The sequence below is a fragment of the Terrapene carolina genome, unplaced genomic scaffold (assembly GCF_002925995.2).
Source record: "Terrapene carolina triunguis isolate 2854851 unplaced genomic scaffold, T_m_triunguis-2.0 Scaffold191, whole genome shotgun sequence".
In the NCBI taxonomy this organism is placed as follows: domain Eukaryota; kingdom Metazoa; phylum Chordata; order Testudines; family Emydidae; genus Terrapene; species Terrapene triunguis.
Window position 1 is genome coordinate 1,646,542 of NW_020664542.1, and position 14,621 is coordinate 1,661,162.

General features: G+C 54.0%; 1 protein-coding gene across 1 annotated transcript in view; it reads left to right on the forward strand.

Annotated features, from left to right (window-relative positions):
- The window catches only part of SYT2 (synaptotagmin 2), a 64,533-nt gene extending 50,613 nt beyond the window's left edge, over nt 1-13,920 (forward strand). The window contains exons 4-9 of the mRNA XM_024217832.2: nt 7,010-7,135; nt 7,682-7,849; nt 8,436-8,603; nt 9,660-9,777; nt 11,009-11,142; nt 13,714-13,920. Coding sequence (XP_024073600.1) covers nt 7,010-7,135; nt 7,682-7,849; nt 8,436-8,603; nt 9,660-9,777; nt 11,009-11,142; nt 13,714-13,920 — 921 coding nt within the window. The remainder of the gene's footprint in view (nt 1-7,009; nt 7,136-7,681; nt 7,850-8,435; nt 8,604-9,659; nt 9,778-11,008; nt 11,143-13,713) is intronic.
- Nucleotides 13,921-14,621: the final 701 nt, after the last annotated feature.

Here is a 14,621-nt window from a genome sequence, read left to right on the forward strand (position 1 = left end):
TCCAGGGAGAGTGGGCAGCTGGGGCTCCAATACATCCACTGCTCTACAGGAAAACTATACAAAGCCCCATTTTGCAAAGCACAGGCTACAAGTTGTGTCTGAGGCTAAGATCTGGGAGGTCAGAGGGGAACTCCCCAGCTGAGCTGTGGCTCTGCTCCCATGCCTTGTTCACGTCTAAGAAATCATTGCCACATTGCTCCTAGACGCCTCCTTCCCCTGAATAGATTAATATGTAGCAGATAATGCATGACAGGAGGGATGGGCCAGCGGTTTGGGCACTAGCCCGGGGTTCAGTTTCCTGCTCCACCACAGTTCTTGGACAAGCCACTTTGCCTTGTCTTTGGGAGACAGTTTCTGAATGTTGGTCCTACGTTCCCCGGCAGGTAGGTGGGTGCCTGTAGCCTTCCATGCTGGAAAGGCTGGGGGCTCTTACTCTAGTCCTTTACCGCAAGGGCCATATCCCCATTCCCCTTCCTGGCCCGTCTGCAGGGAGGCCATGCCCTCCATCCGCCCAGGGCTGCTCCCTCTGTTCTTGGAGTTCTTGTCCCTATAGCCTCTCTGCCTGAGGATGTGCAGATGCACTCGACTGGAGGTATTTTTGTTAGCAGTGTCTGCGGGTCTGTGCCTATGCCGTATGCCTTCTTGTGCTCCGGTACGAGGGCGTCTAGCAGAAGTGGTCCCGTGGCCCTCCAGCTCCTTCTCAACTGCCTGCGGCTCGAGACAGAATTCTGTAGTGTCTGCTACCTTGCTGCTTTAATTGTGTCATTATTTCATTTTCTTAGCATGATTTCTTAGCTTTGGGAGAGGGGGTTCCCCCTTCTCCCCTTTTCGCTCCTCGGGCCCTCTCGACCAGTGGCTTTCCTGGCGGCTTATGCCCAAGATCCCAGGATTCAAGTCTTGCCAGCCCCATGATGGGTGTGACGCTGGTAAGGCAAGTGCCAGCTCTGGCCAAGGCCTAGGCGTCAGCTGAGAACTGACAAACTCACAGCTCACGTGTGTGTTAGTATTGTTCAAAGTAGATGTTAAAATGTATAAGAATGTGTTTAACCTTCATGAAAAACGGATGGGATGTTGCATGCGTTGTTTTCACTTATCAGTGCCCTGGTATGATGTAATGGCAAATGTCTGCGTTGTATGTACCCCTGTAACTAAGTAACCTATCAAGCGAGAAGGAAGCCTTGTTTCATGCAAATGAAGAACTTGTACCGGAGAGAGCAAATGGGCATTGTGTGTGAGATCAAAGCCTTTGTTAAGTGCATTCCTCCTGCACCCCACCCCCCTACCTCCATGAAGATGGGGCGTGCGTGGGAGCTGTTACTGTCAGCTTGGTTTCTGTGAGAAAAAGCAATAAATATGGACACAAGGAAAAATTCTTCATGTCTTGGCTGTTTGGATTCTAATAGGGCAGAAAACTGAACAAGGAGGCAGAGATCCCCAGCATTATCCTGGGTAGCCCTGAAAGACTTTTGGGAAACTGGCAGAACACTACATCTCTGCTACCTTTTGACATTATAGACTGTGACTCACCTGTACATATATTTTTACCTGCTTTAACCTGGGAGCAAGGAGACCACATCTCCTGTTGAAGCTCCTATCAGTCACGGTACCAAGGCACTGATGCCTCCAAGGAAGGCTTCTTCTGCGAAGCCGCGCACTGAAAAGCCCACCACCAAGCAGCGAACGATAGACCCATTGGTACCAGAATTGGACTCTTCCAAACAGAAGGACTCCTTGAAGAGGAAGGACTCTTTGAAGAAACCATATCACCTGGTACCATCTACCTTCACCCGGGCCTCTCCAGAGCAAGTGAGTCCACTGTCTCCGATACCACTAGAGGTGTTTCACACGGGCTCACTGGTGCCTTCCTTGTTCCTCGTTCATGAGGACCTTCAGGTCTTGGAGGAACCAAGTCCCCTGTGCTGAGGGTACTGGGAGGACTTTCCCACCAGCACCTGCATGCCAACTGGAACCAACTCATCTGCCACAGCCTCATATAAATGCTCACCCACCAGCACCATCACAATTGCCAGTTCGTCCCCCAGTACCGATCCAAGTCTAGTACTAACTCCACTAGCTCCACCACTGAACATGGGAGAGGACACTTCCTTTGATTCAGAGGTGTCCATTCAAGGCTCCCCCACCGACCCATTTCACCCTCCCTCCCTTGACATTCCCTGAGGATGAGATGCCAGGAACCAGCCTATGCATGACCCATCAGCACTGGCAGAAACACTTCTGGGGCCCTACTCCTTTTCCTTATGCCCCTCCCAAGAGGGCTTTTTTTGAACCATTGGGCCCCTCGCAGGGACCGAGTCTACTGGGTGTCTTCACACAAGAGGATCCACCAAGATTCTTGGCCAATAACATCCTCAGGACCCTCCTCGTCCTCCTCAAGAAGACCCACCATTGAAAACAGAGAAGACACCACCATCCTTTTCCTCCCCAGATGAGGCAGCTATGCCTCTCCACCGTCCTACATGGATGATTCAAGGTCTTTGAGGATCCTCTGAAGCACGTAGTGGAGGCTTTACAGATTCCTCTAGAGGAAGTCCAGGATCAGAAGGACTTGGCGGTGGACATCCTGCACGCCTTCCCTCAGGGATGGGGAACCTAACCTGTCAACGAGGTCCTACTGTTACCAGCCTGTGCAGTGTAGCAGACTCCGGCTGCCATCTCACCCACCTACAAGAGGGCGGATAAAAAATACTATGTCCCAGCCAAAGGTTTGGAGCACCTGTTCTCCTATCCCATCCCTAACTCTCTGGTCGTCAACACTACCAATGAGAGAAGTAGGCACTGTTGCTTCACATCAACACCAACTGATAAGGAGCTTAAATGGCTGGACCTTCTAGGTTGTATCAGCTACTCAAAGGCCTCCCTTCAATTCAGAGTCACCAACTATCAAGCCCTGATGGCAAAAGGTGACTTTACAAATTGTTCTAAATTTTCCCATTGGACTGATTTGTCGCCTCAGGACAAGAGAGAGCCGTTTCCAGCTCTTATGACAGAGGGTCAGACAATCACCAAGGTGTTGCTGCAGGCTTCCCTTGATGTGGCACATACAGCCTGGTGCTCTATGGCTACTGCTGTAGTCATGCCCTGTGCCTCCTGGCTCCAGTCCTCCAGCCTGCCCAGGGAGTTACAAAACACTGTGGAAGACTGGTCCTTTAAAGGGCCTAAACTTTTTAGTGATGCCATGGACTAAAGGCAATATTGTGATCTCTCGGCACACATGCACCATCTACAAAGAGAAGATACAGCAAGCCTCAGACAAGGCAACGCTCATGTCCTGTGTACTCTCAGACCCCCAAAGATTGGTTGAGCTGCCTAGAAAGAGGCCCAGACTGCATAAGAAAGACCCATCTTCCACCATCACCTCTCAATTGGCTACCTCAGCCAAACAACCATTTTGACCCGTTAGTCAAGGACCAAAAGCTCTCCCCATCGGATCTTCAGCTGCATCAACCCTCCATTCACCCATCCTATGGGCACAGTTTGCCCATTTTCTCCCTTTCTGGGAGCGCGTCACCTCAGACAAATGGGTACCAGAGGGGATTTTGATGGGCTACTCCATCCATTTCAGCTCCATGGCCCCCTCCCCACCTCCTCCCCCTGCCTGTTCAGGGACCCTTCTCATGAGGGGCTCCTAAAGCAGGAGGTGAAATCCATCCTGCAACTGAGGGTGATTAGAACCTGTTCCCTCAGGCTTCGTCAGAAAGGGATTCTATTCCTGGTCCCAAGAGAAAAGGAGGGTGGTGACTGATTCTGGACCTTTGGATTCTAAACACTCCGTATTCAGGACACTCACCCTTGCAGGAGTTATTCCATCATTAGATCCCGGGTCTGGTTCATAACCTTCGACCTCCAGGATGCCTAATTTCATGTTGCCATACACTCAGAGCGCTGGCACTTCCTCAGATTTGTAGTGGGCACCACACACTACTGGTACCATGTCAATTGCCCTGAGAGTCTTTAAGAAAGTCCTCTCCATTGTAGCAGACAGCCTTAGGCAACTGGGGGAAATCATCCTCCCCTATTGGGGACTGGCTCCTCAAGGGTCATTCTTTGCTCAAGGTGCAGTCCACTACCAAGCAGGCCCTAGCCCTTTTCCACTCCCTGGGCCTTCACCTACGTATAGAGAAATCGCCTTTGATACTTGTGTAATGCATAGGTTTCATCAGCGTTGCCCTAGACTCTGTGGCAGTCAGATTGTATCTACCTGCAGACAGGTTTGCCACGATGTCCAGCCAAATCTCCACGCTGCAACAAAGCTCACGAACTGCAGCGAGGGCTTGCCTTCAACTGTGGACACGTGGTAGCTTGTACTTTTGTAACTCCCATGCAAGACAGCGCGCCTGGTCCCTTCAAGCCTGGCTCAAGACAGCCTATGCCCCCAACACACACAATATGTTCGGAAGGGTATCAGTGCCTCTGATGGGACTCAGCTCCCTCTCTTGGTGGAAAAATCCTCAAAGACTGTGTGGGAACCCCTTTCTCACGCCTACCTTCTGCTCACGTCATTACCATGGACACCGCACTCCCAGGCTGAGGCGCTCACCTCTGCAATAATACAGCTCAAGGCAGGTGGTTTTCCTCGGGGGTCATTACTTCACATGGATATCTTCGAACTCCAAGCAGTCCGTTATGCCATTTGGTCAGAGTGATGTAAGGCACCTGAGCAGGCAGGTAGTGTATAAACCACCAATGAGGAGCAAATCCCAGTCCTTATGCAAAGAGTTGGTAAAGCTGTGGAACTGGTGCAGAGCCCGTCAGATAGATATTTCAGCTGTTTGTCTGCCAGCACTGCAGAACACCATTGTACATTCATGGAGCAGATTCTTCCATGAGAGGGAACTGAATGATTCAGTCTTTTGTAAGATCTGCCTTACCTGGGGTCTTCCACAGGTAGACTTTTTTATGATGCCTTTCAGTACAAAGTGCTGATATTTCTACTCAAGAAGGGAGATGCTCTCTGTGCCCCTTAGCCTCGAGGTCTGCTATACACTTATCCCCCAATTCTCCTGCTGCACAGTCCTGAAAAAGGTGAAACAAGAAAGAGCAGTGATCAGTCTCAGAGCCCAGGCGTGGCCAAAACAACTATGGTTCCTGGCCCTGACTCGTCTTTTGCTGTGTCTGCCTCTTCGCCTCCCTCTGTTGACAGACATCCTTATACAGGAGTTGAGCTGTACAACCCACCCCAACCTCTCAAGGCCTGGCTCCTCGACGGCTTCTGGGCTTAGAGCAGGAGCATCCTCCTGCAGTCCAGACAGTTCTGGTGAATAGCAGGAAGCCCACCACAAGAAAGACTTACGTGCAGAAGTGGAAGCATTTCTGGATTTGGTGCTCTCGTTGCTCCATGTCCCCTGCCAAGTCTTCACTTGACTGCCTGTTAAACCTGAAATTGCTGGGTCTCTCCCTGAGTTCAGTCAAAGTTCACCTAGCTGCTCTCACAGCATTTCACAAGCCAGTCGAAGGATTCTTGATCTTCACACATCTTAGAACTGCAACATTTCTAAGGGACTCCTTAACTTGTTTCCTCCAGTGCAGGAGGCTGCTCCACTCTGGGACCTCAATTTAGTGCTTCATGTGTTAAGAGGGCTTCCTTTTGAATCCATGGGAACCTGTTTGTTCCTCTATCTGCCCTTCAAGACTTCATTCCTCATGGCCAGGAGGGTAGGTGAATTAGGGGCCACCATACACAGTGTTCTGTCCTTACAGTTACCTTGTTTCCTCTCTAAAGTTTCGTCGGAGTTCCATATTGGTCAGGACATCCAACTACTGATCTTTTATCCTAGCCCTCAGTCTTTGAGGCAAGAGTCTCCATACTCTGGACACAAGACAAGCTCTGGCCCTCTACCTACACAGGACTGTACCTTTCAGGGTTTCCCCCAGGCTCTTCATCTTCTTTGCTGAGAGGTCCCTCCGTTTCTACCCAGAGACTATCTAAATGGGTTTTGGGGTGTATTCTGGCATGCTATGAGTGCATTCCCTCCTAAAGTCAGTGCTCATTCCACTAGGGCTCAATCCATGCCCACAGCCCTCCTGAGAAAGGTCCCCCTCAAGGACACATTCTCACACCCCTATGCCTTAGTATGTGCCTCCAGAGTGGACGCAGCCATTGGTGAAGCTGTTCTAAACTCTGCACTGAATCCGTCTCCTCAGCACCCGCCTCCTCACTGGATGTACTGCTCTGGAGCCTCCTTTTGTGGAGCACCCATGGGGACAATAACTCCAAGAAGAAGGGGAGGTTACTTTCCTTGGACAGTAACTGGAGTTCTTCAAAATGTGTTGTCCCTATGGATGCTTCACCCACTGCCCTCCTTTCCCTCTGCTTCTGTGAGGTTGAGAAGGAACTGGAGTGGCGCGGGTCCACTCCTCCCTATATGCCCTCATGCTGGAGCATGAGGAGGCGTACGGCACAGGCACAGACCCGCAGACACTGCTAACGAAAAAATCTCTAGTCAAGAGTGCCCGAGTGCACGCACATCCTCCCATGGAGCACCCACTGGGACAAGACATCTCAAAGAACTCCAGGTACCATAGGAAGTAAGTAACCTCTCCCTCCCCTTTAGGTCTAGCCAGTGCTGACCACCCAGTGGCCTCCGTGCTTTGCAGCGGCATCTCCCATGCCTGCTTTCCCGGCAGTGCTGTTTTCTGTAACAGATCCGTTACTTCCCAGCCATTGCTATGCTGCCAGGGCTCCACAGCCATCAGGGCAGCTAGATCTCAGGTCCTTCTGCTCCCAAAGCTCACTTGTGTTCAGGCTCCGGTTACACAGTAGAACAGGGTCTTGCTGTCCCTCCAGTAGAGGGCGGTAGTGTCTCTGGGGAGTCCACTGAACAGAACCCCAGTTCAGCCTCCTGCTTCTTCTCAGTCGGTGACAGTGGTGCATGAATTCTGAGGCTGGGAATCCCCGAGGCACCGAGCTGGGGAAGAGCTGTGCGCGTGTGATCGGACGGCAGGGTCTGAAGCCTCATAGCTGAGCAGGCAGGCTTTGTGTCCTCTGCAGAACAAACAGGACGACGACGACGCGGAGATGGGCCTGACGGAGGGAGAAGGCGAGGAGGAGGAGAAGGAGCCAGAGAACCTGGGCAAGCTGCAGTTCTCGCTGGACTATGATTTCCAGGCTAACCAGGTGACATGGGCAGGAGAGGGGAGGTTGGGGAAGGAGGGCAGGGCAGTGTGGGAGAGCTGTGGGGAGAGGGTCCGAGTGAAGGACTCACCCTTGGAAACTCCAGTCGAAGAGCACAGGGTGAACACCAGCCTCTGAGTGGCACAGGTGCCTGCAAAGGGCAGAGATGTGGGGAGGGAATTTATCCTCACCATGATTGTCCCACATGCCTTTTGAAAGGGCCCCTTCTAGCACTCCCCAAGCACCCTGGGATGTGAGGAAGGGGAAGATGGATGGAAGGTGCCTCTCCACTGGGCCCTGAGCCGGCAAGCCCACCGTCAGCACAGAGAGAGCACTGTCTGTGGGAATACACGGCTCAGCAAGCGATCTCCTGCCCCCAGTTGCAGCAGGGTGTGGGGGAGGGTGACCAAGCGCCATCCCTGACTGGCCAGGGGCAGAAAGAATGTGGAGCTGGAAGATCCACTGGGGATCTTTTCCATGCAGTGTGGAGTGGGAGCGGCGTCTTGCTGAGCTGTCTCACTGAGGGAAACATCTCTCTTCCCCCTCCAGCTGACGGTGGGCATTCTCCAAGCGGCCGAGCTCCCGGCGCTGGATATGGGCGGCACCTCGGACCCGTACGTCAAAGTCTTCCTGCTCCCGGACAAGAAGAAGAAATACGAGACCAAAGTGCAGAAGAAGACCCTCAACCCAGCCTTCAATGAGACCTTCGTCTTCAAGGTGAGACCCTTTCCAGTTCCCCCAGCACAGTGGTCCCCAGCCCCAGTTGCTAGACCCCACTCTGTCCTGCAGGGGACAGTTGTCCTGGGTTCTGTTCCCAGGTCTGCCATTGCCATGGTGTGTGACCATGAGGAGCCCCTTAGCCTTGCTGTTAAGGCAGTGTAATACTGTCGGAAGGGCAGAACTCCTGTCTGTCTTCCAGCCAGGGATGTATCCCAGCCTTCTGCCCCTGCCCCAAACAGGAACTGCAGGAGGATCTGCACCTCCCCGGTAGAGGAGCTGCCCCCAGTAAATAATTTACCAGCATGTTGAACGAGAACCAAGGCAGTTGCCCAGATTGCGAAGTTATAAGTACCGACCAGAGCCCTTGGCCCACACTACATGTGCAGCTGTGAGGCTGAGCGGTGCTATTGCTCTGACCCAGCAATTCTGGCCCCTCATTGCAAGAACCAGTGAAGGGGTCCCAGCCTTAGTCACTGCGGTGCATGAGCGCTTGTCGGATCCTTCGTCAGCCAATCAGATCCTTCCTTACACCAGGCCCCATGTGGCTATGGCAATGGTTTGCAAGTGTCCTTCTTCATAACAGGTTCCCTACCAAGAGCTGGGCGGAAAAACCTTGGTGATGGCCATCTACGACTTTGATCGCTTCTCCAAGCACGACATCATTGGGGAGGTCAAGGTGCCCATGAACACAGTGGACCTGGGCCAGCCCATTGAGGAGTGGAGAGACCTGCAGGGTGGTGAGAAGGAGGAGGTGAGATGGGAGGGCAAGGTGGGGGGGGGGTGTCTGGCCAGCAGGAGGTGGGTTCAGAAAATGTGCTGCAAAGTGTCAGGATTTGGGGTCATCAGGCAGCTGCTAAGCCTCAAGGGTGGGCTGTGCTTTCAAGGTCCTTATAAGAGTTGTCTTTGCAGGCGAGTACTGGGGGGAGAAGGGGGGAGAAAGAGGATCCATCCTGCAACGGGAGATCGATAACCTGCAGGAGAGTGGGTTAGTGGTGGGAGCAAGGGACAAAGTTCCTGGGGTCTATTCCCAGCTCTGGCAAGTGAGTAGGGTCTCGCAGCTACATGTTAGGACTCCTGGGTTCTATTCCCAGGTCCGCCATTGCCATGGTGTGTGACCTTGGGAAGTCACTTAGCCTCGCTAAGTCAATATAATGCTTATGGACCTCCCAGGAAATGGGAGGCTCCATTGATGAATGCTAAGGAAGAAAGAAGTGGTGGGGTGATGTGGCTGGCAGTCAGCAGAATTGGGTTTTAGGTCTGACTTTGCCATGTCACCGCCCCTCTGTGCCTTGGTTTTCCCAGTTGCACAGTGGGGTTAATGATAGTGATGCACCTCACAGGAAGGGTTGCGAGGCCGAACTCAGTACTGTTGGTACAGTGGTCTGACGGCAGGAGCCGGTAAATACTACTCTGTGTGTCAGTTCATGTTGAGCTGGGGGGCCCAGTAATGGGGAGAAACCCCAGCTTAACATGGGCTTTGGCTGTGCCCTGAGACCTGCACAGAACTCAGGTCCCACTGTCCGCGGCAAGGTGTCTTCCTTGTGCAAAAGCCCTGCCTTAAATCTGGTAAAAACTGCTAGAACTGATCTGGCCTCTCCCACCAGCTGGGGACTGGCACTGTCATGGACCTCCTGCCAGCCTGCACCAGTGATGCAGTGTGGTGTCCAATGCAGGGGCTAGCTCGATGGGTGAAGGGGTTCTTGGATCTCCTCCCATGGTTTCCCGAGGGATTGATTCTCAGTGCAAATATCCCAGGATACCAGGGCACGGAAAAGCACTGACCTCTGCTTTCCCCCTTGCTCCACAGCCAGAGAAGCTGGGAGATATCTGCATCTCGCTACGGTACGTGCCCACCGCCGGGAAACTCACCGTCTGCATCCTGGAAGCCAAGAACCTGAAAAAGATGGATGTCGGGGGTCTCTCAGGTAAGAGCAGAGCCACCTTCCAGCACCAGATGGTGCTCCTGATCTCGCACACCAGCCCAATACCGCTGCTGACTAACCGCCCCCCCCCAGGCAGAATTCCTGCCCAGGGCTCAGCACCTTTAAATCAGAAACCCAGGTGCTGAGTGCTGTGTCTGGTGGGGTTATGGAGTCATACAGCTTAAGGCCAGAAGGGACCACACAGATCATCTAGTCTGAGCTCCTGTAGCTCACAGACCACCCAGCACCCGCACCTTAAACCCAACAACCGAAATTAGCTCCAAGTGTTCCAGCCCAGAGGAGACTAGACTGTTGTGCCACCGACAGAGAACAGGCGGGACTGAGGTGCACCAGTGCACAAGGCCCCTGCAATGGCAGGGAACTGATTATGTGAGAGAGACCCAGATAATCCAGGCAAGTGACCCACACACTGCAGTCAAGCACCTGAGCGAGAGAATGATCGATGCCAGCTCAGAGCCCTGGCTCACCCCACCCAATGTTCCGTCTCCAGCCGTGGCCATCCTTGCTGCTTCAAAGGACGGAGACCACTCCCCTGCATACATGGGGGGGGGGGGGGCAATTCCTCCCTGACGCCTGCAGGCGACTGGCTTGAAGCATGAGCTTTAGGAACAGAGGGTCAGAGAGCTCCCTCTGCAAAACAGTGCTCCAGTAGCCTTCATCTTATTGTCTTGAGGCCATCATCTCCGCGGGTGGCTGCCCCCCAGCCCCCAAGGGAGGGAGCGGGTCTTGCTCCCTGTGTGCCCTTTGACTTTCTGTGGGGCTGGGCTCCCCATTGCCTGTGTATGCACTGACCTCAGTGCAAAGGAATATGGACACGGCTCGCTCTGGGGTCAAGGACTTCCTGAGACACAGGAATCAAGCCCAAGTGGTCGTTCGGGAGCAGCTGCAACAGGCACGGCTTCCATCACGGCTGCCCGTCTTCCTGGCAGGACCCGAGCTGTCTGCTAGATTGAAGAGCCCTGTGCTCTCAGGTATCTTCCCCCCATGTAGGTACTTAACAGTAGCCAGATAGAGAAATGGGGTGTGCTTATTGTTCCCGCCCACTCCTGATTTGACAGCAGGTCGCTACATTGCATGATGCACTCTGCCAGCTCATACCCCCGAGTCACAGATAAACCCAGCCTGGCTACCCTGCCCTCTACAGTCTCTGTGCTCCTGTATGCCCACAGGTAGGGCTGGCTCTGACCTCTCCCGCTTTGGGCTCTCCCTGCAGATCCGTATGTGAAGATCCACCTGATGCAGAATGGCAAGAGGCTGAAGAAGAAGAAGACCACTGTGAAGAAGAAGACCCTGAACCCTTACTTCAATGAGTCCTTCAGCTTCGAGATCCCCTTTGAGCAGATACAGGTTCCTGAGCTGAAATTCTCATCTTGGGAGGTTTGGGGTGGGGCATAGAGACGGGTGAGTGACAGCTCACATGACTGAGTTGAGATCCTCTGATTGGAGGGATCAGACCCTTCCCCCATGACATCCACCCATATAAGGTGACCACCCAGGCCTTCAGATGATCTAGACCAGAGGTGGGCAAACTACTGCCCGCGGGACCCTCCTGCTGGCCCCTGGCCCCTCCCCCGCTGTTCTCCCTCCTCCGCAGCCTCAGCTCGCCGTGCCGCCGGCGCAATGCTCTTGCAGAGCTGCAGCCTGACCCAGTGCTCTGTGCTGCGCGGTGGCGTGGCTGCCTGTCCTGGTGCTCTGGGCGGCGCAGCTGTAGCGCCGCCAGCCACCGGTGCTCCAGGTAAGGGGGCAGGGAGCAGGGGGGGTTGGATAGAGGGCAGGGGAGTTTGGGGTGGTGGTCAGGGGGCGGGGTGTGTGGATGGGGTCGGTGCGGTCAGAGGGCAGGAAACGGGGCTTGAATGGTGGCGGGAGTTCTGGGGGGGGAAGGAAGGAGCGGAGGTTAGATGGGGCGGCAGGGGGCAGTCAGGAGCAGGAGTTTCGGGGGCGGTCAGGGGACAGGAAGAAGGGGTGGTTGGATGGGGCAGAGTCCCGGGGGGTGGATTGGGTGGCAGGGGGCGGGCAGGGGGCGGTCAGGGGACAGGGAGGGGTGGATGGGGCAGGAGTCCCGGGGAGGTCGTCAGGGGGCGAGAAGCAGGGGGGGTCGGATAGGGGGCGGGGCCGGGCCACGCCTGGCTGTTTGGGGAGGCACAGCCTCCACTAACCGGCCCTCCATACAATTTCAGAAACCCGATGTGGCCCTCAGGCCAAAAAGTTTGCCTGCCCCTGATCTAGACACATCCATCCCCTGAGCAGCGGAGGAGATGGAGAGATGGGAGCCAGCGTTTCATACATGCTAGTTCTGAGCAGGAGCTCAGCTCCTCCAGACGGACGTGTCCCTGCTCTGTAATGAGGGTGGATGCTTTGAACGCAAGAGGCAGCACAGAAAGCCAGGAGCTACGCTGGGCAAATGCTACCACTATCACTGGGGCCTGAATGTCAGAGTCACTGGGCGCCTGGAGCTCCCATTGGCCTCGGCCGAAGCTGTGGCTGCTCCATAGCTCTGCAAATGAACCCCCTTGTTGCAAATTACAACCATTAGTCCTTAGCCCCCTGCAGCGAGGGTTACTCCTGCCAGTAAGGTCCATCACCACCTTCAGAAATAACCTGTGCTAACGGCAGCCAGAGGGGCAGAGCTAGTGAGACAAAGACACTGGTGCTGGTCAAAGCACGGCTAGAGTAGAGGCCCTATGCTATTGTCTCTCAGCTGCTCCAGGGCCGGCCTGCCCAGCTTCCACGCAGAAAGTTGGGTTTTCTCCTGGCCTACCAGCCCTGCAAACCCCCAAGCCTGGGATCTGAGGCCAAATGGCTCAAAGGAGGGACCTAAAGCTAAGCACCTACATACATATTTAGGACCCTAAGCAAGTCAAGCTGCGTCCTTTTCTCCTCTTGCTTCATCGCCTGTAATGAAAGGCTCTTCTGGGCAAATGAGGCCATTGGTGACCCCCATCCCCACTGCCCTCGGTGACCCCCACGTGGCCCTGGTCTTTTCATCTGCTGCCCTTGGAGATCACTGAGCCCACTGCACTCTGCCCTCGGCAGCCCCCATGCGGTTCTGGTCCCTTCACCCTCTGGCCTTGGTGAACCCCATAACAGCATCAGGCCCTTCACTAGTGACCCCTGCACAGCCCCATCCCCTTCACGCACTGCCCCTGAGGCCCCCAGCACAGCCCTGGCCCCGTCATGCTCTGACCTTGGTGACACCCTTCCCTGCTACATGGTGTGACTTTTAATGGTGTGCAGAGTGTAACCAATGGGAACGCAGGCCTGCTCTCCACCAGCTTGTGGCCCAGTATAACTCTGCTGGGTGCGATTTTTTTTTTTTACTGAAATAGTTATACCAGCACAAGCCGTAGGATGGGTGCAGTTACTCTGGTATAAAGGTGCCTTCACCCAGCCTACAGGTTTAGCGATGCTGGTATTAGCACCTTTATATTGTTATCACGGCATCCATGCTAGGGGGTTTGTATCGCTAACTGTACCAGTGGAGTTAAAATGGTGCAACATTTGGGTGTGGATAAGCCCTTAGCTGCACCGGCTCTGCCTAGCTCGAGGAAGAGGAAGAACTTGCTTCAGAAGCTAAATTCGGACATGGGGACCAGATGTTCTGTCAATATTACCTAGCCCCTTTTCAGAGCAGACCTGCCCCTTTAATATCCATTGCCCCTAAAATGAGAAGGGAGAGCTGTCTGAAGATACAGGCTGAGCTTTGCCTAGCTGCCTGGGGGAGTTGGGAACATGATTCCCATGGGAACAGGTGCTCAGATCCATCAGGAATCATTGGACAGGCTAGTACCCGTCTCCCAGCCTGTCCAATGATGGACAGGGGAATCTTGTCTACAATAGATTCCCACTGGGTTCTCAGTGGCATCAGGCCATTTTGCAGCTGCGATGTTGGTAATAACACAGCATTTGTGTGTACCCCAGAAAGTGCAGGTGGTGATCACCGTCCTGGATTACGACAAGCTGGGGAAGAATGAAGCCATCGGCAAAGTATTTGTTGGCTCCAACGCCAGTGGCACGGAGCTGCGGCATTGGTCCGACATGCTGGCTAACCCCAGGCGGCCCATCGCCCAGTGGCACTCCCTGAAGCCGGAAGAAGAGGTGGACGCATCGCTCGGGAAGAACAAATAGAAGCTCCATAGCCCAGCATAATCTACAGACATTCTAAGCGACCCAGAGCTATCGATACCTCAGTTATGTAACCTTTGGTTTTTGCTTCCATTTTGTTTTAAGCTGCACTACCCTTTGGTGACTGTGGAAGGGTTTCCAGACAGTCCTGAGCGCTGTCAGGGGAAATGGTTAAAGACAGGGATGGTTCTTTTCATTCTGCAAAGTCGCTTCCTTCCGCTGCATGTCTCATCGTTTCTACGTGCTGTTCTTTGAAAGCGTAAAGCCAGCTTCTGCCGTGGGTCCCAGAGGCGCCAGGCCGTGGCAGGGCATCGTCTTCCTTTCTCTTCGGTTTTACACTGGGACCTTCAAACATTGTGCTAAGGTGACAGCTGAGCCTGAAAATGTGAGTTGACCAGATACACTGTGCTTGCTTTGGGGATACGTACAGCTGGACTAGGCTGGTCGGTGGAGAAGAGCTGTGATGAACATCTGGGTGCCTTCGTACGACTGCTTTGACTCCCATCAGCCGCCCAGAGAAGCGAGAGAGCAGCCGCGTTGGGACTGGAACGTCCAAGGCTCCATTGAACATCTTAAGGTTTAGTTTCTTCTGGTGCGACAGGTGCATTGCTGGGCATACAGACCCTGGGCTATTGCCACCCTGTGGCAGCTAGGTAGGGTATTGAACCTTGCAGCCCCCCGTGTGATTGCCAGAGAAGGGGAGC